This window comes from Penicillium canescens, assembly GCF_028828765.1.
Source record: "Penicillium canescens strain IBT 15451 chromosome Unknown utg000001l_segment0_segment0, whole genome shotgun sequence".
NCBI lineage: Eukaryota > Fungi > Ascomycota > Eurotiomycetes > Eurotiales > Aspergillaceae > Penicillium > Penicillium canescens.
The window spans coordinates 763,069-785,764 of record NW_026703963.1 but is presented as its reverse complement, the minus strand read 5'-3'; the positions used below and the strand labels follow the sequence as shown (position 1 = coordinate 785,764).

The window sequence follows — 22,696 nt, the reverse complement described above, 5'->3', positions numbered from 1 at the left end:
CCTATTTAATGAGAAGCATTTCTCCTGAACTATACTCTACATGGTAGGTCAATGCTGATCATGAGCTTCATGCTTGGCGAAGCAGGCATTCCATGCCTGGAGATGCCTGGATAAGCCATGAATCTCAACATAGCGAGCTTTGGCCCTCGCATGGAGGACCAGCAATTAGTCTCTTAATACACCTGTACGTACATTCGCCGATAGACTCTACTTCCCGAACTTATACTGCTACCCTAGGACCTCGCAGGGCCCTAACAGCTATGTAGTGTAACCTCGGATAGAGCGGACAGAGCGGGGAATACGGCATCGAGGGTATACCGGCGCTTTATAGGTGTGAAGGAGGCCGGCGGTACTAGAGACGAATAAGGCTTACTAGCAGAGAAAAACCTAGATAGCTTCGTAGCATAGTACACAGAAACTCCCTTAGGGAAGGAGTAGGAGTATCGAACTAAAGCCACACGATACCGCTGCTAGCTAGATCATTCCAGTGGTTCTGCTTCTGTACAATTACTATTCTAGCCCGAGGAGCAAGAACAAGCTAGGGTTCGGATCGAGCGGCATCTCTAATACAATAAAAGGGGTAGTGCGTCGGGCTGCAAGCTAAGGCGTAATAGTCGGTGGGGGCGAGAGGGAAAGGAAGGGGGCGGCGATAAGTGCAAGATAGAGGACTTCTAGGGAGGGGAAGAAGGAGAAGAGAGGTCGAAAGGGCGAGGTCGGGTCTTTTATGTCGAGGCGACGTCGGGAGAGGTTACAAAACAGTGTATTGGGGCGATAAACCTAGAAAGGCAAAACTAACCGGATACAGTAATTCACAGGTCCCCATTTTACTCCTAAAAAAAGCATAGAGCGTATTTGGAAGAAAGATATATTTTGCTCTAGCACACCTTCACGACACCAAGATTTGGCCTTCTTTTCGCCTACAAGCAGTCACGTTTCAATTCGACCCTAATTCTATTGGAACATTTTTTTAGTGGCTAAGTTAATCTATTAATGTCTATTATTTCTCCTCGTATGTCATGCAAAGAAAGTGTGTCGTTGGATATTGAAGATGAAGGCAGCTGTAAAAAAACACGTCTTATTGCTCTCGTCAAATATTTTACATGCCCTGAAACGAAGGAAGTGAGAGGAAGATGTACCTTTGTGGGCAGAATACTCCTGTTGTAAGAAAACTTAATCTATGATGTTGCTGTTAGTCGACTTTCCGCGTGATCCGTGCGAAATTTGGCTTCTCCATACTTGTAGTATGTTTTTAAACCACTGGTAATGCGATTTTCCAAAATTTGAGACATTTTATGAAGGAATAGGTTTGTGGTGAAGAAGGCGGGTTTGGGAAACTGGCAATAGTCTAGGGTGGCAGTTAGTCTAACCCAACACCTGAAGGCGGTGGGGTTCGACGGCCCAAGTAAGTTAATTCCAACATCAAAACCCCTGAGAGCTTGGCATAAACACATTGCACAGGTCCCCAGGATAAGTAGAATCACACAATCACAACTCTCTCATTGGATCCTCCACTCACTGGGTATACGGTAGAGCCTTGGTTTGGCAATTGCTTTTGACAGTTGAAATCATTAGTGGCGAAACCGTTCCCAAAAGCAATTTCTGGAGCACTGCCTGGTCAGACAGCCGCAAAAACCAATTATCTGAATCAACGGTTCCTCTCGTACTAAATTGAATTATTTAAAACTTTCAACAACGGATCTCTTGGTTCCGGCATCGATGAAGAACGCAGCGAAAGTAAGATTGCTCTATACAAATTCTTGCTTTGCGCATTATTCCAAATCCAAATCAACCATGGGACATCGGAGCCCTAATGAAGTCTCTCTACCCATCGATATTCTGTTGCTCATTGCCGACTATTTGCGTCCAGGGCACTTGGTCCAGTTCTTACGAGCGATCCCTGGGATTGGGCAATATTTTGTACCACGACACGTTAGTGACCGAGACACGGAAGGGAATACTCTCGTTCATCTACTTGCTGTTGGTGGCGATGTCGCATTACTCGATTTCATCAGCACGGTTCCCGGCGTAGAACTTGATCTTCCCAATTTTTCCGGCGAAACGCCATTGTGCTTGGCAGCGAAGTTTGGAAATGAGCAGGTCGCCAAATTACTTCTGGCGAAAGCTGTTGCAGATGTGAATTCAAAAAATCATGAAGGCATGTCACCTCTCGCATGGGCTGCGTGGAACGGGCACAGTCGAGTAGCCACTGCTCTGATTCAATGCAATGTGGATGTGATGGCAAAAAATATTTATGGATTCTCTCCACTCGCTCTAGCGGCAGAAGAAGGGCGTGAAGTGATTGTCGGTCTTCTTCTTAAGCACGAGAAGATTGAGCCAAACGTGCGGACCAATCAAGCAGCAACACAAACATCTTTGAGCGCAGGAGAAGGCCGGTCATTAGCCGCGACTGCTTTGATGCACCCGCAAGCTGTTGGAGTGAAATTAGCAGACCTCAGTGGCTTCACACCACTGATGTTGGCTGCATTAAGGGGTCACGACTGTATCGTGGAGTGTCTGCTTCGAAGACATGATATTGATATCAACTTGAAGGATGATAAAGGTCTCACCGCCATTGCCCACGCAGCCTCCGAAGGGCATGAATCTGTCGTGATGCAATTTTTTCGAAGAGCAGATCTGGATATCAACTCGACGGATGGCAAGCACTATACCCCTCTAGCGTGGGCCGCGTACAAGGGCCATCAAAGAGTCGTGGGGAGGCTTCTTCAGCATCCTGATATTCAGGCAGATTTGGCAGACCATACGAATGCCACTGCACTGTCTCTAGCCGCCAGCAAAGGACATGATGGAGTTATAGAATTGCTAGTCGCACTAGAGTGTGTTAATCCAAACTCAAAGGATGATAGTGGCTATTCTCCTTTGGCGATAGCAGTTTACAATCGTCACACAGCAGCAGTGAAAGTACTGTTCCAAAGAAACGATTTGGATGTCAATATCCAAGACAACGATGGCTTCACTCCTCTTATGTGGGCGGCACAAGAAGGATACCAAGATATGGTCAACCTCCTTCTTCAGCGTCATGATATTCAGCTATCCCCAAAGTCAAATGAAGGTTTCACGGCTTTGGCTTTGGCGACATCTGCAGGCCATGAAAGTGCAGTGAGGTTGTTGCTACAGCATGACAGCTCGCAACTGTACACTGTGGACAAAAGCGGCGTTTCGCCGCTCGCTAGGGCGGCATACAATGGAGAACTGGGTATGACAAAATTGCTCCTTGGGCAATTTTGTGTAAAGGCGGACTCACGCGACCATCAGGGTTTTACTCCGCTAACCAGAGCTGCACAGAGAGGTCATGAACAGATTGTGCAGCTCCTTCTTGAACGACACGACGTGAATCCAAATTCCAAAACGGATTTAGGCTTCACACCTCTGGCTGTGGCTGCACTGAAAGGGAGCCACAATGTTACAAGAATACTGCTTGATCAACCTGGAGTCGATGTCAATTCGAAAGATGAAATGAATTGTACTCCTCTGTCTGGAGCTGCCCAAAGTGGACACACAGCCGTTGTGGAGCAACTCCTTCAAAAAAAAGATATAGAGTTGGCATCAACCGATGTAAACGGGATGACAGCCCTTGCATTTGCCGCCCTCTATGGTCATCAAGCGACGGCACGTTGTTTGGTCCGGAAAGGCGCGATGCAAGTTCAACCCAAAGGGGAGAACATAATGGCACCCCTATCTTGTGCGGTTTCTGGAAGACACAAAGCGATTGTGAAACTTCTTCTTGAGCAGCCCAATATAGATATCAATGCCCCCGACCGCCTGCAGTTAACGCCCCTTGGCCTGGCAGCGCGAGCAGGATCTCGCAAGATCGTCAAGCTTTTGCTCGAACGGGAGGATATCCAGGTGAACTCGACGGACAACAATGGTATGACGCCACTGATGTGGGCAGCGTCTGGAGGACACGAAGCTGTAATCAGACAATTGTTATGGCGGGCAGAAGTGGATGCAGACCGCGAAGCGAATGACGGAAGTACAGCCCTGCTACTAGCCGCTTCAAACGGGCATACGGAAGTCGTTAGACGACTCCTCACTCGAAAAGATGTCAATCCAAACCACCGATCCGCTTGGGGCGCAACACCGTTAGCACAGGCATCGCTGAAGGGGCATGTCCCGGTCATGAACATTCTTCTTGGACATAAGTCTGTTGCGGCAGACCTAGAAGACGAAGAAGGCGCCACACCATTGTTACTGGCGGCTTGTAAAGGTCACACAGCAGCCATACAATTACTACTATCCCAGGGCGATGTGAACGTGAACCATCGAGATGCTGATGGATTGACCGCACTTGCGTTGGCGACAGAAGAAGGCCATGAGGAGATAATAAGGATACTCCTTAGTCATCCAGATATTGAAATAGAAGCAAAAGACGATATAGGCAATAGTCCACTGTCTCTCGTGGAGAACTTTGGACGGGTTTGGCAAGCCTGACTGATGATACTGTATGTAGATAATCCTGGATCCATTTTTAAATTGAAACATGCTAGAGGGACACAGTGTGCAATGCGCGCGTCTTCCAGTAGCTTGTTACCATTTCATGTCTGAGCATAACTTCAAATACGGAAAAACCATTTCACGGTTACGGTTTGAAAACCACTCAGTTTATACAGGCCAGAGACCGCATAATTCAGATGAACATACCAAAAGCCTTTTCTCGATCCCGTAATTGCTGCCAAGGAATTAACAAGAGCAACAAGGCTATGAAGCTGCTCAAACCTGTGTGAAGATCCTCTGGGCCGAGTGCCGAGTCTACCGTCGTATTCATACTCCAATTGCCGTCCTCGATGGCTCATTCTAGGACATCAAGGTCTCCGAGAGCTATCTAAACTTCTAAACTGGCACGCAAGCAACTTATCTACGCTAGCTTGTACGATCTAGAACCTTACATTGTTCCGTTACCCTATGCTGCGATATGGAGTGGTGCGCTGGGAGCTGCGCTCGAGACGCGGGATATCTAGGTGATTGACTCTATATTGTTAGACGTAACACTTGCTCCTTTCTGCGGGTAACACTGGCGTTTGAAGGTAAGGTCCTGATCTACGTGCTTGTGACCCCATGAGCCTGGCAGAGCGTATTAAGGTGTCCTCAGTACTCACCCCTTCCGCTGTGGAGGTAACATCACTGGAAGACATAACAAAAGTAGCCAATGTCATCTATCTTCATGGATGCTACATGACCAAATGCTTCGCCAACGGGGTCTAGCTCTCCATCTTCACCGGTCCGTAATTCATCCAATGCTGGTCCGTTCTTGCGTGCGTCAATGATAAAACAGCACTACCCGACTTCCATGAACATGCTCTAATGTCTATTTCTATATTCATGATTCCGAAGCACAAGTATACTGGATGCAGCAAGCATGTGTGATGTGGTTCCTCGTCTGCTACCATTCCCTCAGCCAACTAACGCTGTTGTATGGGCGGTGAACCCCACAAGAATGAAAAGTTTCGCTCCTTAACTCGAGGGTCGGCTCTCTCGACAGAAAGTGTCTTTTTTGCCTTGATAATGTGGGTTACTTCATGTAAAGTACCCAAGCTGACCGAATCAGGCCTTTTAGCATATCGAGGGTTGAATTATTCAGCGCAATAGTAGCTACGCGCCTAATATGATATGGATAAGCTGCGAGCTGTTGGGCCAACTAAAATACTGTGAACATTATCAAGAGCATCAGCAATTTGATGTTTTCACATTGAAGCAAGGTTTGAGCCAAAATTTGCCTGCTTGAACAATTCTTATTATTTTAAATTTGACAGTGGCTTCATTGATCTTCTCAAGAAACTATTCCTTCTTCTTGTTCAGAGCCTCACTATTGAGAATGCCAAAAGCTGGTACTTCCGAATACCTCAGAGTACGATAGATAACCGGGATAACTTTGTAGCTTCAGCATATTAATTATTATATCTGCTTCCCATCGGGTTGTTTTGGGTACTGCTGCCTCATTTTTGCAAGTTGGTACTCCACTTCCTTATTCTTGAGTTCTAAGTTGCAAGCCTTCTGGTGAGCGATCTTGACGTGTTCAATCAGAGAACCGCCTTCTCACACCCTGGCGGTGAATGGAAGTACAACAGGCGAGAATCAAATAGAAGGGGTCCTTCACTTCCCAAGTGACATTTCCCTACAGCATCACCGCAACCGCCAGGATGGCAGCAGCACCCATGAGGCCAGTGGCGATCACACCAGACGGAGCAGCAGCACCGGGTACACCGCTGCCAGAGTTCGAGTTAGAGCTGGAACCGCCGCTGGACGTCACTCCAGTCGGCATGGGTCCAGTAGCAGTAGCATAGTGGCTGGAGACCCAATCCTTGACGCTGTTGGGCAGGTCCTGGTACCACGAGGGGTAGTGGCCGTTATGGATCTCGCTGAAGATGGACGAGCGGGCCGATGGGTTGCCAATCTGCGAGAGGAAGGACATGGGGACAGCGGTAACGAGAACCGACTGGATAGAGGGAGGAGGCATGTCGGCAGATAGGCCAGACGGCATGTTGATGCTGGGAGCCGCGGTCATCGAAGGGAAGTTGTTGGAGTCCAAGTTCAATCCAGTGCTGGGCGAGTCCGAGGGATCAGGAAGATAGGCGCTGTAGTCTGTTGGGAGGTTGCTGTAGGCCGTAAGGTAGTCCATATAGTTGGTGTCGGTCTCCCTGGTATATTTTTAGAATGGATGCTTGAGGCATATATATAGAGGGAATCAGGGAAAACCTACAGGCTGTTGAGCTGGCTCATCAGGCTGTTGTAGTAGTCGTCGTAGTCGCCCTGTCTCTTTTCGACCTCAGCAGCAGCCAGGGCCGAGAGGAACAGAATAGCCAGAGTCTTGGGATGCATTTTGATGGATAAACAAGGGAGAAAGGAAGAAAAGACACAAGAAAAGACAGATGACCAGTGGATATAAATGAAAGTGCGAAAACTAACAGCAAAACTTCTTCGAAAACAGGGGCTGCAGCGCCTTTAGAACAATCCGCCAAGAGAGTCAGAATTGAGCTCCAGTGAACCCTGATTCCTATCCAATCCGCCACTTTGTCAGCCTCTGGGATCATGTCTCTGCTCGTATCACTCCACCAAACCCAAATCCAAGCTAGGCAATCACGACGGGCCATTAGTTAAGGCAAAAGGAACCTGTCGGTCCTGCAGGGTCAAAGTCTAATCCAACTAAGAAGTGTCCCAATCTACTGGAGAGGGCCGTGTTTCCAGAAAGAATAGACGAACGGATATGTTTTTGGTAACTTGGCACCTGAAAAGGACTAGCGTGGCGGGTGTGGCTTCTGGGAGGCTCGTATTCCAGGTGTACATAGGGGTGGGCGGGCTCTGGTAGGGTTCGGTCGCCTGTATAGCCCAGCGTGATATGTTGTGGGTCCACTGCAAGTGGAATCGACTAAGCTCAGATAAAGTTTTAGGGGATCCCATTAGTGCTAATCAAGGCAACGTGGTATTGGGTCGGTTTACAGGCACAAAATAAGGAATTCCAGAAGTTGTTTAGAAGTGGTAATCGTGTGCTACTTTGGCCAGTACGTTTTCCGGCTTGAATTAGGGCTGCGTTGTCTGCGGGCGTGGACCCTGGATCGACAGTTCTAACAAGTGTGGGTCTTAGCGGGAAGATATACGAGGTTGCAGTTGGTTTGAAAGGTTTCAAGACTGAATACGAGCACCGCAGATTTTTCAGACGTTCCGACAGGCCCAGATTCGATTTAGCGTCGAGGTTCCTGTAATTTCGTCCAGGACAGAAGCCATGTCCCAATACGTGTTCCTAAATTAAACAATTGGCAAACAGGGGCTATTCTCGACGTCGGGGTCCTCGGGACCATCAGTGGCATTCCAATCTCTGTCGTAGGACCCTTGGCTCGAGTTGTTCATCAAATTAGAAAAATCTACCAGCCGGAGTGCAATCCAATATCATTATAGACTAAATACATTTTTTCAAGTGGGCTCAAAAAGAAGAACATATAAAAGCGCCGGGGGAGGACCAATAGAAGACTCTGTATGATTCATCCCGGGGTGGCTCGAAAGAGTTGCCTACATAGGCTTAATAAAATATAAGCTGGCACGACATCCATCATCTGCAATTCTGAGCAACGATATGCTTCATAGTTTTCGTGCTTCAATGGCAAGTACTGCTGGAAGCGTCGAAGTGTGTTATCAAGGCTGATCCAATGGAAGTTCAGCTCTGTGCTCCACACTGAGGGCAGAATCGGCTGAAGACAGCAGTCCCGCACTGGCCACAATACTTGGAAGCAGTTGCTGTGGCATTGGCTTCCTTAGGAGGAGGTGTGCCAGCGAGGAATGGGCCCGGAATCTCAGGGGAAACAGGCTGCGGCGGGGCATTTGTGGGCTGAGGCGCAGCGTAGGGCTGCTGGAAGGGCTGGGTTTGCTGAACAGGAGGAGAGTTGACGTATGTAACGGTATGGTGACTGTAGCGCTTGCGCTTGACGCAGAAGATGATGAGTAGGATCCAGGCAGTGAGCTTGAGGACACCGCCAATCACGAACATGGCAACAGCGCCATAAAACTCGCCCATGTTTGTAGTGACACAGGAGTAGTCGTTATAGTAGGAGCTGTAGTAGGAGCTGTCGTAGGAGCTATAGGAGCAGTCATTGTATGAACTTGAGACCCATGCGCCCATGAGAGCACCACCGATGATGAAGCAAACGACAGCGCCAATGAAAACGCCGATGGGCCACCATTTGTTGAGCCGTGAGGGCCGCGAAGCTCCTGTGTCTTGTTGCATGGTTGATAGATATGGTTCTCAAAACGAATGATTAAGTTGATAGACGGAAAGAAGAGAAATAAAGGAAGGACTAGAGCAATGTAACTAAACGGGGCCCAGGAGCTTTTAAGGCATTTGCATCTGCGTAAGGGCCCATTCAGCCCCATCGCCGCTAAAATTCAGGCGTGGAATAACGTTCTGAGAGTCTACCACCGTTAACGCCAAGTAGAGCATGGGGCTAGCCTGGTGTAGATCCCCCTATTTTGGTGGTCCATCTCGTATCCAGGAAGACAACATGGCATGGTGTCGATCTCTTAAACAATCATTTTGCTCAGAAACCCTTCCCAGAACTCGTTAGAAAATTCCCAACATATTTTCTATCAACCTACATGATCTGCAACGTCACTTTGTAAGAATTCCTAAATTTATGAAAGGACATATCCCATAGGAATCTATGCTCCCCACAGAGTTAGGACATAATCGCCAAGGATCGGCTCAATGCAGAGCCTCCATGGATTTATTGCTCAATCAGAAGAAGCTGTCGATCCATCATCGTATTTTGAAAAGTGGAGCAGTCCGCACATTCGCCTCACAAAGACACCGCCAAGTGGAGTGGATTCTCTTTCCGAGTAGCACTCATGACAAACGGCCTTTGGTTCCCTGCGTTTTCCCGGGCCTAAACCACCCCTTCTTAACCTTGAATCATGAAGCCCGCAATCACGCGTTATCTAAATAGTGAACTGTGGATGGCACGATGGCAGTCTGACATAGCAGACGGGTCGATATCAATGGAGAGAAGACTACCAATCACTCCCATGCCCACCGTAGGCGTAGTGAGTAGTCTCAGGAAGCGACTGCTGTACTAATCTTGAGGCTATATTCTGAATGAAGAATCTGGTGGAAAAACTGTAGTCATATTGAGGATGGTAGGACGCTGTCCCTAGAAGGAGAAGACTGCATGCAAGTTTCCTGGGGCATTTGCGATACCTCAGGCCAACAATACGCTAATATTACGGGTTCCACGACTACAATGGGGAGGTGCGCGCCTACCAGGTGCCCGGCAGCGTGGACAAGCCATTGGAACTGGAAAGCGACCTATCAGATCGAGCGTGACGGCCAGGTCCTGAACCATACGACCGCTCTAGACCTCAGGCGGTAGCCTACACGACCCATAACAGCGTGATATGCATCGGCAAGGAAGGGGAGATAGATGGCAGTATGTGGCCGGCGCGATATACACGAAAGATAGCAAATACATGACCTTGGTAATGCTGTATCTAAGCCCTCCTTCTATTCTCATGATTTAGGACGCAGCGATAGCATTCTTAGAAGGTTTACTTGCTTATTTCACTTCTAATGGAACGTGAGTCACGTATTTCTTGGCCCTCGTATTTCGCAACGATCGATAGCTTAGTCTGCCCCTTTCTTACCGGTATATCTACTGTACCCTGGTCAGGTTTTCTACAAACTAGCTAAATTACACTAGCTTACGCCACCGGTCCAATTTATAATTACTGTAATTATTACTGTCAGTAACAAGTGACCTTCTTCACACCATTATAGCAGCCATTTTATACGGAAAAATCAGCAAAAATTTAGTAAAACATGTCTCATTATTAGACGCAAACAGCGGGAAACCCCTCAAAAAACCTGGCGACGTCGAGGTCTTATTGTAAGCACATCTTTCACACTTCGTGGGATGATATAATAAAGGAATTGATTCGATCGAAGTGAGGTAATAGACAGTACGATAGGGAAGCTGAAGAATAGCTGGAGTAGCAGCCATTAAGTGATCAATCGTCTAGAGTAGTTCAACGTGAGCTTTTTGCTTGATATTTATCATTTACTTGCTATATCCTACATCCTGCCGACTTATAGTCCTGGGTATCTTATAGCATCAAGAATCGTGTCTTAATCTCGAAACCAACATGAGATGCATTAGAATACGCGAAGATAGGCAAGTATCGTGATCTTGCTGGTTATTGTGACCTAGACCTGATATCATGATCTGGACTGGTACATATGTGACGGGATGCAATGGACGTGATAAAATTGCTTGACGGCATTAATTTGTAAAAGCCTGGCCAGTTACATCATAGGGAAATACGATATATTTATTGCTCGGCTAGATATTAAGTACTGAAAGGGGAATGGCACGATGGCAGTCTGGCATAGCAGACGTGTCGATATTAACACAGAGCATACAACGAACCACTCCCCTGATCGGTCTGAGTCGTAGGGTGTGGCTTCTGATGGAATAGACCGCTTAGAGCCTGATACTGTATCATGAAATCAAGAATTCGAGGGAGACGCAGTCATGCAGTGGTGCATGCCTGGATGAGATGGCTTCCTGTGGAGTAAACTGAGCTGAATATGGTCCTAGGCATTCTGCCACCTGAGACCCCTAATGTGCTACTGTCACGTCCTAGCTATAGCCAGGATTAGGCAAAAGGCACAAGCAATGTATTTTCACATGTTTTCATCTCTTAGAGGCTACATAAGCGAATAACTTTCCTAAGGCAGGGGCAACTAGCAAAAAGGATGGTAATGCTAGATAGATTTTAGTTGCTAGCACTAGCATCACAGAATAGATGGCTAATAAATGATTTACGTATCACGCGGCTTAAACTGTTCTGCCTCCGCGCCCTTATCAAGCGGCGGCACCCCGATCAGGAAAATCGCGACCGCGGCCTAATCTGGTACATACAGTTACATATATACACAGCCAATATAGATCGTCAGAGTCAAAATAGACAAGAAAAGGCACTTGTTTACTTAGTGCTCGGAAACGAAGATACCGGCCATACCCATTCCCTATTTGAGTGATTAGTATATCCCAATGGCAGATTCACAAGAAGGAAGAGCAACTCACAGTTCCAACACACATGGAGGTCACGGCGACGCGCTTGTCCTGGCGGCGCAGCTCAGAGAGAGCAGTAACGACCTGGCGGGCACCGGTAGCACCGAGGGGGTGGCCGAAGGCAATGGCACCACCACGGGGGTTAACCTTGGACTCATCCAAGCCGAGCTTGCTGACACAGTAGACACCCTATGATAACCAGAATTAGCCACGCACAGCGATAACCAATCACAAAAAACAAGGCCAACATACCATGGAAGCAAAAGCCTCGTTAATCTCAAAGATATCAACATCATCCTTGCCCAAGTTGAACTTGCCCAAAATCTTAGGAATAGCAAGCGAAGGCCCAATACCCATGATCCGCGGCTCAAGACCAGAAACAGTCGCACCACAGAACTTAGCAACAATAGGCTGTCCAAGCTCCAGGGCACGCGACCGCTTCATAAGCACCAACGCAGCAGCACCGTCAGTAATCTGACTAGCATTACCACCAGTAGTAGCACTAGGCGTCCACTGCGGGAACGCAGCGCGAACCTTACCCAGCGACTCAGGAGTGGTACCATAACGAATGCCATCATCACGATCAACAACAATATCCTTAACCTCGCCAGTCTTAGGATCCTTAATCTGAGTCTTGACAGGCACGATCTCGTCATCGAGCCAGCCGGCCTTCTGCGCCCGCTCGGCCTTCTGGAAACTCTTCGCGGCGAAGGCGTCGTGCTGCGCGCGGCTGATGTTGAATTGAGATGCTACGTTCTCGGATGTTTGACCCATGGGCTGGGAGTTCTGACTGGCAATTGGGTGCGCCGTGATACGGGCGGACATCTCTGGTGCGCCGCCGTCTTGGTTCTTGCTCATGCTTTCGGCGCCGACGGCTACGCCAACGTCGATTGATCCTGCGGTAATTTGGTTCGCGATGTTTTGGATGGCCAACAGGCCGGATGAGCAGAATCGGTTGGCGATTGAGGCCGCTGCTGTTACCGGGAAGCCGGCTGCTAGGACTGCTGATCGGGCGACGTAGGCTGAGCCTGGGCAGAGGACGTTGCCAACACAGACATCTTCCACGAGACTGGGGTCCAGCTTGGAGTTTTCGCGGACGCTCTGGGGGTTTTGTTAGATTTCGGGTATTTATATGTGGTTCATTAGGGTTAATGTACCGTGAGGAGGGAGACTAGGAGGTCATCCACGGTGGTATCTTTCAATCCACCCTTGCGGGCCTTGGTGAGAGGTGTACGGGCGAGGTAGGTGATGACCTGTGGTTCAATTGATTAATTGGTGTATTTGTATTTGCTTTGTGGTTGATAGCATACAATATCATCGGGGTTCTTGGCCAGGAGCTTCTGGCGGGCAGAACCAGGAGCAGCCAGCTGGTTTGCGACAGAGCTCAGACGCTGTTGTGGTGAAGACATTTTGTATAGTTGTCAATAGGGGAAGTGAAAAGAAAATAAAAGACCGAATGCGCGACGATCATCATTTTAACCCGAGCTCAGATGAACCGCGGCTAGATCGTGACCGAGCCGAAAGGTGGGACAGGAACAACATTCGCTCCGAGGCCGGGATGGAGCCGATGGAACTGCCGGATTAATTCGGTCCGTGGTGTGTACCATACCGTATTGCAGTGTTCCTCGGTTGACTTTCTGGGGTTGTGATTGGTGCGTAGACTGTATCTGACATGTTTCAAGAACCCACTATCCCCTGCTGATCGCGTAATATAGAATGGGTAGTGTGAGAGAGAGGTGGGACAGAGTGTTCTTTTGAATTACATCTATCGTACATGTCAGTTCGACTAAAAGCGCAATAACTAGAATACCGGGGAGCTTACCCCAGAAACCAAGAAACAGCAAAACCGGGGAAGCCGCTGGGGAAAGCCGAGATTCGAATACGGGGGATTTCCGTATCTAACGGGTCTGACTGCCGTCTTGCCCGCTGTCAGGTAAAAATCTGTAAGGCGCAGGCCTAGCGTCGTCACAAACGGCAGATCGAGTCAGTCGAGCTTCCGTAGAGAAATCCCGAGGACTCTCCCAGCTGGTTATATCTGTCGCTCTAGCTTCCCAGCAATTTCGCCAACCCCAATCTTTCTATATGTCGGTTTGCGACACTCATTCTTTCCTGCGGACCTTGAACCATCGTTAATTGAGCACCGCAAGACAACGTGAAGAACAACTTGCGCCTGCCTCACTATCGCCATGGACGTGCTCTCTGAAATCGGCATCCCCACTGTGGCCTTGGCATCTGCCTTGTCCGTAGCTGCTGGTGCGTACCTCAATGCGAAACTCGCCATATCGACCGATCTGTCCCAAATTTCTGGCGATAAGGCGTTTGGGAAGCGCCTTGCGGAGCGCATTGCCAAGCTCGATGGTGCAACGACCATATACAAGATTATGGAGCGGGTGGTGGATGTTGAAGGCAGGGGTGCTTTGGATGCGCTCTGGTTTGAACATCAGACTTGGTCATACAGTCAATTAAAGGATTGTGAGTACTTCATTTCTGCCCACGAGTCGGGGTTTCATGGCTGCTAACATGGAGATTGCAGTGGTTGATAGAATGGCCGCTCTGTTGAAGACCCGTGGTATCAACACCGGTGATACAGTTGGGGTCTTCACGACCAATTCACCGGAGATGGTCATCACCCTGTATGCGTTGTCAAAATTGGGTGCAGTAGCAGCAATGATCAACACCAACCTCCGAGGTAACATACACCTCTCTACATCTACATCTGAAAAGATCACCACACTAACCCACCAACCCCAATCCAGACGACACATTCACCCACTGCCTCAACGTCTCAGGCGCCAAATCAATCATCTCAACTGCTGACCTATCGCAACACGTCCTCGTCGACATCCCCCACCTAACGATAAACTTAAACTCCTTCCCAGACACCAAAACAAGTCCAGTAGAACTGATAACCCCCTCAACCCTCCAATCCCACTCCCCGACAGGCCTAAGCGCAGCAAAGCGTACACCCAAGGACCTAGCCGTCCTAATCTACACCTCAGGGACAACAGGAAAACCTAAAGCCTGCGCAATCCACAACATGCTCACGCTGGTAACCTCAACGCCCCTCTCACGGGATGCAAACAACCCAACAAAATACTACCCTTTACGCATCTACTCCTCCCTCCCCCTCTTCCACGGCACAGCCTTCTTCACGGGGATCTGCGGCGCAGTCGGGAACGCAGGAACACTTTGTCTCCGACGGAAATTCTCTGCATCCCAGTTCTGGAAGGATGTGCATGATTCGCGCGCTACGCGTATCCTGTACATCGGCGAATTGTGTCGCTATCTACTCGCTACCCCTGCCTCACCGTATGACCAGGACCACAACTGCATCGTTGCAGCGGGTAACGGGCTTCGCGGTGAGATCTGGGAGAAATTCCGGGAGCGGTTTAACGTCCCTGAAATCCGGGAGTTTTATCGGAGTACCGAGGGTGTGGCGAAATTCGATAACCATGGTGTTGGCGCGTGGGGAGCGGGCAAGGTTGGCTTTTCGGGGCCTATTCGGAGGTTTTTGGAGGATGATACTTTTATTGTGAAATATGATACGGATAAGGAAGCTCCGTATCGGGATCCGAGTACTGGGTTCTGTGTCAGGGCTGGGCTGGGCCAAGAGGGTGAGGCTATTGGGCGGGTTAGAGATCGGGGATTGTTGATTGAGTATCTTGGGAATGAGGCTGCTACTGAGGAGAAGCTTCTCCGGGATGTCTTTCAGAAAGGGGATCTGTTTCAGCGGACTGGGGATTTGGTTGTTCAGGACCTGGATGGTTGGGTGAGGTTCCAGGACCGGGTTGGGGATACTTTCCGGTGGAAGGGGGAAAATGTTAGCGCTGGCGAGATTCGGGATCATATTTGTCGTATTGAGGGGGTTCATGATGCTGTTGTCTACGGTGTTAAGCTGGCTGGGTATGTTTTCTTCACGGGTGTTTTGTTGATGGGTTCCGTGCTGATCTGATTTCTGTTTAGGTATGATGGCCAGGCTGGTGCTGCCGGTATCACGCTTGAATCGCCTGCTGCTGAGGTTGAGTTGATGTCCAACTTGTATGTCGAGCTGAAGAAGAAGGGTGTTCCTTCTTACGCTCTTCCTCGACTTGTTCGCCTTACTGAGAAGTAAGTATTGTCGTCAGTGCTGATTGAGTCGCATGTTAATCATTCGTCTGTAGGGTTGCCACAGGCGTTACTTTCAAGCAGGCCAAAGGCGATCTGGTGAAGAAGGGCTGGGACCCTCGCAAAGACTGGGGAGGCGACATCCTCTATTGGCTGGACGGAGAAAAGTACAAGAAACTGGAGACACAGAATTGGTCGGAGATCGAAAATGGCAAGGCCAAGCTGTGAGATCGTTAACAGCATCGAAGCCTGCATTGTACATAACTATTGGCACATCGTGGCCTGATATCCCAGGACCCATAACTTTAGCGCAAGCCGGAAGAGGTAAGCGTCGCACGCCACCAAATTAGAAGTCGAATCAAATCCATAGATTGACAAGCATTCAAGCTCCAACTAGGCCCGAGCAGACCTAGCGGGATGTGGAAAACCCAGTTTACCTTTGCGATCGGCGCTTTCATTCCAACGCGACTGGCTCCCCCTCGATGAGGGTTTTGGCACGCGGGGCCTCAACGCGGCCTGGCTTATTTAGATCGCGCCGTCCCGCTTGGTTTTCTTTTTCTTTTTCGTTCTCCTTTCTGTATTCTCCGACCTCTATAGTCATGGATCAGGAACAGCACAAAGACCCTGGCCTCTCCACAGCGGAGGTGGACCGAGAAGGTCATCCCGACACGAGCGACCATCCAACAGCCCCAGACCAATTCGACGAGCGATACCGCACAACCCGCCTGGAAATCTGGGCTTATTACGCGTGCGTGGATCGTTGAATTGACCCTGTGCGCAAACTAAACCACAACTGTAGCTATTACATTGGGAACAACGGGTTATCCCTATTCAGTGGGTCTATCTTAATCTTCGATTTGCATTTAACGTTAACCGAAATGTAAACCGGAGAACTAACTTAAGCTACATCTTAGACTTCGCACCAACTGCGTTCCAAAACCTCCTATACCAAGCCGCGCCATATGACGGCTTCCTCCAATTCGCCGGCCGGCAACGCTCAATAAACAGCATCGTCCTCCTCTCGAACGGGATCTCCTTCGCCATCCAAGTCGTGGTATTCCTAGTAATAGGCAGTTTCGCCGATTTCGGCTATTGGCGCCCAAACATCCTAATCGGATTATCGATCGTCGCTTACGCCATCGGGTTTGGCTGGTTGGGCGTACACACGTCGGATAAATGGCATGTCGCGGTCGGACTGTATATGGTCGGGCTGATCGCGTACCAGACCACACTTACCTTCTGGACCGCTGCGTTCCCTAGTCTGGCGCGGAATACGTCTGAGCTCAAGGAGAAGGCGGATGCGTATTCTGCGGGCAGGATTTCCCGTGAGGAATATGATTATGCGGATACGATGATGCGCAGTAAACTTGCCAATGTGGCGTTTTATGTGCAGTCTGTTGCGGAGGTTTTTATTTTGGCGGTTATTGTGGGCATTATGTTTGGGTTGAGGGTTAATGATAGTGAAGCTAATAATAACTGGGGGTTGAGTGTGTTGATTGCTTTTGTGTCGGGTGTTTGGTTGCTTGTTTCGATTCCGTGGTTTGTGCTGGAGAAACGGCGACCTGGTCAGGATTCCGGGAATCGGTCGATTCTTGTTGCAGGCTTGTGGCAATTGTGGCATGCTATGAAGCAGATTTGGCATCTGAAGCAGAGTTTGCTATATCTCGTTGGTAGGTTTGCTCAGGTGGATGTGAACCTCTCGTTAATGGCGGCTGACTCTCGTTCTAATGCAGGTTATTTCCTTCTTGGAGATTCACTGAACACAACTGTGACTGTTATTGCGACTCTGCAGAATAGCATTGTGGCTTATAATACCTTGCAACTGACATATCTTCTTATTGTCGGTATTGCTGCACAGGTAAACCTCAATCCCTCACCAACGACATCAAAATCTAACAAACATACCTAGGCCGTTGGCATCTACGTATTCTGGTGGATCCAGCAACGCTTCAAACTTGGAACAAAAACAATGTTTAACACCATCGCCGTCGGAATCATCCTACTAGACGGCTGGGGCATGATCGGCATCTGGACAGACAAGTTTGGCTTCCACAACACATGGGAAGTCTGGGTACGTCCACCTCCACCTCAAATGCACAATCCATTAAACAAACCCTAATTCTCGGCTTATTTGCAGGTCTATCAAACATTCTACGGTCTCTTCATCTGCCCCTGGTACAGCTACTCGCAAATCATGATTTCAGAAGTAACGCCCCGCGGCCACGAATTCCTATTCTTCAGTCTGTTCAGCATAATCGGCAAGACATCCTCCTTCATCGGACCCATCGTCTCAAGTGCGATCATTGACGCCAGTCCGACTGGCAATGCCTCGACGCCATTTTACTTTCTGTTTGCGTTGAGCCTTGTTAGCTTTTTGATTCTGTTTTGGGGCGTTGATTTGAAGAAGAGTCAGATTGAGCAGGAGCAGTTCTTGTTGGATAAGTTGAGGAGGTTGAATGGGAGTCAATCTTCTGATGATAGCGTGGCTTAGAATTCTGTTTGATTGTTTGATTGTTTGATTGTATATCTGGCATGAGATTTGGCTTTGCTTCGGACTTGAGGCTCCGATTCGTGTATACTTCATTTACATTTTGTATAGTAAATCGGCTGCTATATATATATATTTGTCTAATATTTAAAGATCTACAAACATTTTATTTATCTCTATTTAGATCCTTAGAATACGTAGACTAGACTCTTTTTATGTACCAGTATATTATAGCGAGCAAGTATATTGCCGGATACCTGAGCCACTCTGCCAGACTACGAGCTGTCTCAGGATATGATAGATTTACTATTAAAGCACCGTGTATATTCCTAACTTACGCTGGCCCTACCCTGCCGCAGTTTTTTCATTTTGGTCTTATAAATTCGGTCCCCGAGGCGAAGTATCTCGGCCCCGAAAAAAGCAAAACTCCGACATGTTCGGTCCCGACCATTGCATATTTAAACCGAAGCGCGATGAACATTTTCCTATCAATTGATCATTAAATTGTTTTTCAAACATCAATTCTTATCTCCTATTATGGTGTCTTCCTTCAATACACCTCCAGTCATCGTTGTGGGCGCTAGCCTCGTCGGCCTGTCTGCAGCCCTATGCCTGGCCTCACACCAAGTACCAACCATCGTCCTCGAAAAGCATGCCGGAATCTCCGCCCACCCACGCGCAGTTGGATTCACTGCTCGTACAATGGAAATTTACCGCTCTCTTGGTATCGAAAATAAAGAACCTGCGCCAGACAACTTCGAGCTCAAACGCCTCCGTATCGAAAGCTTGACGGGGAAGTGGTTTGAACAGACCTCGTGGTCAGATACGGAGAAGAAGCGCGATGCCAAAGAAGTACCAGCACCAAAGCACCAGCAGAATCTCTCCCCTCCAAAGAAAGAATATTCGGCGTCTAGAGGAACAGCTCTCCCTCAAGACAAGCTCGAACCAATCCTCGAAGCACTAGCTCTGGAACTCGGCACAGATATCCGGCGAGAACATACCGTTCTCAAAGTCGAACAAGACCAACACGGGGTCATGGCCACAGTCCAAGACTCACAGGGCAAAACGCACCAAATCCAAGGCTCCTACCTCATCGCAGCAGATGGAAACCGCAGCACAATCCGCGAGCACCTCAAAATTCCCCGCCAAGGCCGCGGCTTCATGCAAAACCTCCATAGCGTCCTCTTCCATGCTCCACTTGAACAATACTCCAAAGGAATCGTCCAATTTGATATCGACCAACCAACCCTGAAAGCCTTCCTAGTCTCCTACAGCGATGGACGCTGGGCATTAATGTTCCGCGACGACATCGAGCGCGATGATACAGACCTCCTTTCTGCAATCCATCAAGCCGTCGGCGATTCCTCCATTCCGGTTGATATTATCACAACTGGTAGATGGGAACTTACAGCTCTAGTCGCTGATACCTTCCAATCTGGTCGTGTCTTCCTTGCTGGAGATGCGGCGCACACGCTTCCTCCTAATCGCGGCGGATACGGTGCAAACACTGGTATTCATGACGTGCATAACCTTGCTTGGAAACTTGCTGCTGTGCTTGGGGGACGGTCTTCGTCGGGGCTTTTGGATACTTATGATCTTGAGCGGAGGCCTGTTGCTTTGTTGCGTCATGATCAGATCTTTGTTCGTGCTGATTATAAGGTTCATCTTGATGCTAAGGCTGCTGTTGGAGAAAAGATTGATGATGATGCTATGGAGTTCGGGCAGATATATTTGTCTAACGGGTTTGTTGGTGTGAACGGGGATCTTCCTCGTGCGAGGAAGCCGGATGAGTGGGCTGGTCAGCCTGGGACGCATTTGCCGCATTTTTGGGTTGAGAGGGGAGGGAAGAGAGTTTCTATCTTGGATGTTATTGGGCAGAAGTCTTGGACGCTGATTTCGGCTTCTGAGGAGTGGGAGACTGTCTTGTTGGGTGTTAACGAGAGGTCTCGGAATACGATTCGGTCTGTTCGTGTGGATGACCAGTTGAAGGGGTTTCAGCAAGCTTTCTCCGTATGTGAAAATGGTGCTGCTCTTATTCGGCCTGATGGATATATTGCGTGGAGGTCGAATGGGATGCCGTCTAATGCGGTTGATGTTTTGAGGGAGGTTTTGGGTCAAGTTGCTTTTGAGGTGGGATTCACAGAGTAGAATATGTGGCGGTATAGGATATGTCGTGCTATTTCATGTATAAAACGGTTTGATTTGTGTACATACTATTGCCAGAAGGCATTATACCAAGAACTTTACTAGCCCTTCCGTAGGTCGGAAATTGGTATCAGAGATTAACTTTAGTATTGAAGTAAGAAATCGGTGCATTTTATTAGCTTTGTTCGACCTGCGACAAAATTTACAGCCCCCTTCAATAGAAGCCTTCCCTATGAATTTGGGTCAGTGAAAACCCAGCAGCTCGTAGTCCATCAGTAGCCGAATCTCCGAAGCGAATGGGCCCACAAATAAAGACCTCTTTATCCCGAGGGAATTGTTTCCAGATCTGTGGAACAACACGGCCTTCGTGCATGGTAATCTCCCGACACGGCGTATTGATATATCCGACGTCAACCTTGAAGGTATGGGAGAATATGTCAATCCTGATCCTGACTGTCGCTGGCATCTTCTCAAGAGCTGACTTCATCAGCCCGACCATAATCTCAGGCTCTCTAGTGGCTAGAACAAGCGCAATATCGCCATCAATCCTGGACCCACGCTCAGCCAGTGCGCTCAGCATAGCTAGGAATGGCGTTATGCCAATTCCACCAGCTATCAGGAGCAGGTTGGGCTTGCCCTGGCCCATGCAGAAATCCCCTGTGACGCCAACGATGTCCGCAGAAATAGGCGTATCGAACAAGATAGCTTGACCCTGCTTGGTTGAATTGCGTTTTCTCAATTGGTCAAACAATGCACCTGTTATCGCGCCTCCCTTCACCTCACGCATGGTTAACTCAAAGCAGGTGGCGTTTCTCTGCTCGTGGGCACTTGAAACTGTCCAGGTACGAACTCGATCGTCGTTGATTGACCCAGGGGCTGAATTCGCCATGTGCTGATACTGAGGCGGGCCTATCCAATCCATAAAGTCAAGTACGATCGCTTGTCCTGGCCGAATTTTTAGGTCATCGGCGCCGACCTTTGGGACAACTTTGAATTTAAAAACAGCAAGATCGTCAGAGATCCGTATTGCCTCTTGAAGTTTTGCTTTGTGCTGCTGAGCGCCACCGATTTGTAATCCTGCCTCTTCTACCAGGTATTTGACCTTGGGACTGTATGGACTGCGCTCCACGACGGTACCACTCTGCTGCCGAACAGGGAGAGCGTCCCTCGCAAACACAAAACCCGTAATATTGACCGAGGTGAGACTGGCATGTCTAGTCAATATTTTCAGAGCAGGGGGACCGACAATGTTCTCGGCTGTACCCGTCAAGTAAAGAATATCACCCGTGGTGAAAGACACTATCGTCAGCCCCGCCAGTCCGCTGGCTTCAATATTCCCCAGGCTGGAGACAAATCGGTTTCCTGAATAGTCGGGGATGATCACAGTGCGGCCATTGGATGGGCTGACACGGATAAAACCTGGTAAGCCACTTCGGGCATTCATGCCTGCATGCGATGGATACATCTTTGACGTCGAGGCCTTTGAGTTAAAGACAGTTCCCATGAAAACTGTGTCTGCATCGAGAATGAATTGGATCACTTCTTCTGGTAGACGTTCCTGTGGCGACAGGTTTTGACGTTGATACACAACCTCAGGTTGTGTGTACGGATATGGAATGAGCTTGCGGATATTGATGTATTTTGGACAGTTTCTAGGATCGTATTAGCAGGTACCCCACGCAGTAGTGATGAATTTAGCGTTTTCTGCTCACCCTATAGCCTCGATGATTTCAAAGTCAATCTGGTACTCCAAATTTGTCCGACGCTTCACATTTCGTATACCTCCGGCGAACTTGTTACGCCTTCGCGTTGAAAATTCAATCCCCAAACCGGCAGTCAAGAATCTCCCGGGGGCTTCCTTTTGTTCCTCGTCGAGCCAGGCTTTGATTGTATCCAAAAGTGGATCACCATCCCACATTCGAACGTTCATAGAAAGAGTTCGTGGATTTGGACTTTTCACGAAACCAATATTGCCCGATGATCCAGCTACAATCGATGCCCAGGGCCGGCCAAATTCATCAAGAGTGGCGATAGGGATGAAAGGGAGCTTAGAAGTGTGAAAGAGGCGGTGCTGCTCAGGCAAGTAGTTAGTGATAAGCGACCAGCTATCGGCGATGGCACTGGCAAATCCTAGCTTGCGCTGAATCGAGAGCTCGCCTGGGTGCCACCCGTTCACGGCGTTCAGTGCTGTTGTAGCCATGGCGGGTGTGATGTGAAGAACTATCGAGGGAGTGTCGTTGAGACGTGTAATGGTCAGTCTATGGTTAGTTATATTATTACATCTTTTGCATTTTGTTTGACAAAGTGCCGAAATATTTCTGAAGTCATCTCGTATTCATGAGGTATAATCCACGTTGGTGCAGACGCCGAAAGATGACAAATGCCGCCT

At 48.7% G+C, this 22,696-nt stretch overlaps 8 protein-coding genes across 8 annotated transcripts; 4 read left to right on the top strand and 4 right to left on the bottom strand.

Moving 5' to 3' along the window:
* Nucleotides 1-1,791: 1,791 nt before the first annotated feature.
* Nucleotides 1,792-4,449, top strand: N7446_000309 (ankyrin repeat domain-containing protein; the record flags this gene model as incomplete). The annotated part of the gene is made up of 1 exon (XM_058509076.1): nucleotides 1,792-4,449. One exon carries the CDS (start codon nucleotides 1,792-1,794, stop codon nucleotides 4,447-4,449), a length of 2,658 nt encoding a protein of 885 aa, XP_058378055.1.
* A 1,681-nt stretch (nucleotides 4,450-6,130) lies between these two features.
* N7446_000308 (uncharacterized protein) lies at nucleotides 6,131-6,834 on the bottom strand (the record flags this gene model as incomplete). The annotated part of the gene is made up of 2 exons (XM_058509075.1): nucleotides 6,131-6,653; nucleotides 6,716-6,834. 2 exons carry the CDS (start codon nucleotides 6,832-6,834, stop codon nucleotides 6,131-6,133), a joined length of 642 nt encoding a protein of 213 aa, XP_058378054.1.
* Nucleotides 6,835-8,164: 1,330 nt separating this feature from the next.
* On the bottom strand, nucleotides 8,165-8,731 carry N7446_000307 (uncharacterized protein; the record flags this gene model as incomplete). The annotated part of the gene is made up of 1 exon (XM_058509074.1): nucleotides 8,165-8,731. The coding sequence occupies one exon, from the start codon at nucleotides 8,729-8,731 to the stop codon at nucleotides 8,165-8,167; it is 567 nt and encodes a 188-aa protein (XP_058378053.1).
* A 2,754-nt stretch (nucleotides 8,732-11,485) lies between these two features.
* On the bottom strand, nucleotides 11,486-12,979 carry N7446_000306 (putative peroxisomal 3-ketoacyl-coA thiolase (Kat1); the record flags this gene model as incomplete). The annotated part of the gene is made up of 5 exons (XM_058509073.1): nucleotides 11,486-11,524; nucleotides 11,583-11,759; nucleotides 11,823-12,671; nucleotides 12,728-12,823; nucleotides 12,881-12,979. The coding sequence occupies 5 exons, from the start codon at nucleotides 12,977-12,979 to the stop codon at nucleotides 11,486-11,488; spliced, it is 1,260 nt and encodes a 419-aa protein (XP_058378052.1).
* Nucleotides 12,980-13,756: 777 nt separating this feature from the next.
* N7446_000305 (putative bifunctional fatty acid transporter/acyl-CoA synthetase (FAT1)) lies at nucleotides 13,757-15,902 on the top strand (the record flags this gene model as incomplete). The annotated part of the gene is made up of 5 exons (XM_058509072.1): nucleotides 13,757-14,042; nucleotides 14,104-14,259; nucleotides 14,327-15,473; nucleotides 15,534-15,677; nucleotides 15,731-15,902. 5 exons carry the CDS (start codon nucleotides 13,757-13,759, stop codon nucleotides 15,900-15,902), a joined length of 1,905 nt encoding a protein of 634 aa, XP_058378051.1.
* Nucleotides 15,903-16,273: 371 nt separating this feature from the next.
* Nucleotides 16,274-18,165, top strand: N7446_000304 (putative autophagy protein (Atg22); the record flags this gene model as incomplete). The annotated part of the gene is made up of 6 exons (XM_058509071.1): nucleotides 16,274-16,422; nucleotides 16,474-16,508; nucleotides 16,589-17,344; nucleotides 17,408-17,532; nucleotides 17,584-17,745; nucleotides 17,812-18,165. 6 exons carry the CDS (start codon nucleotides 16,274-16,276, stop codon nucleotides 18,163-18,165), a joined length of 1,581 nt encoding a protein of 526 aa, XP_058378050.1.
* Nucleotides 18,166-18,699: 534 nt separating this feature from the next.
* On the top strand, nucleotides 18,700-20,310 carry N7446_000303 (uncharacterized protein; the record flags this gene model as incomplete). The annotated part of the gene is made up of 1 exon (XM_058509070.1): nucleotides 18,700-20,310. One exon carries the CDS (start codon nucleotides 18,700-18,702, stop codon nucleotides 20,308-20,310), a length of 1,611 nt encoding a protein of 536 aa, XP_058378049.1.
* Nucleotides 20,311-20,521: 211 nt separating this feature from the next.
* N7446_000302 (putative oxidoreductase, FAD-binding) lies at nucleotides 20,522-22,529 on the bottom strand (the record flags this gene model as incomplete). Its single annotated transcript, XM_058509069.1, has 2 exons — nucleotides 22,020-22,529; nucleotides 20,522-21,959 (listed from the first exon to the last, which is right to left on the bottom strand). Exons 1-2 carry the CDS (start codon nucleotides 22,505-22,507, stop codon nucleotides 20,522-20,524), a joined length of 1,926 nt encoding a protein of 641 aa, XP_058378048.1. The 5' UTR covers nucleotides 22,508-22,529.
* Between the last annotated feature and the right edge of the window lie 167 nt (nucleotides 22,530-22,696).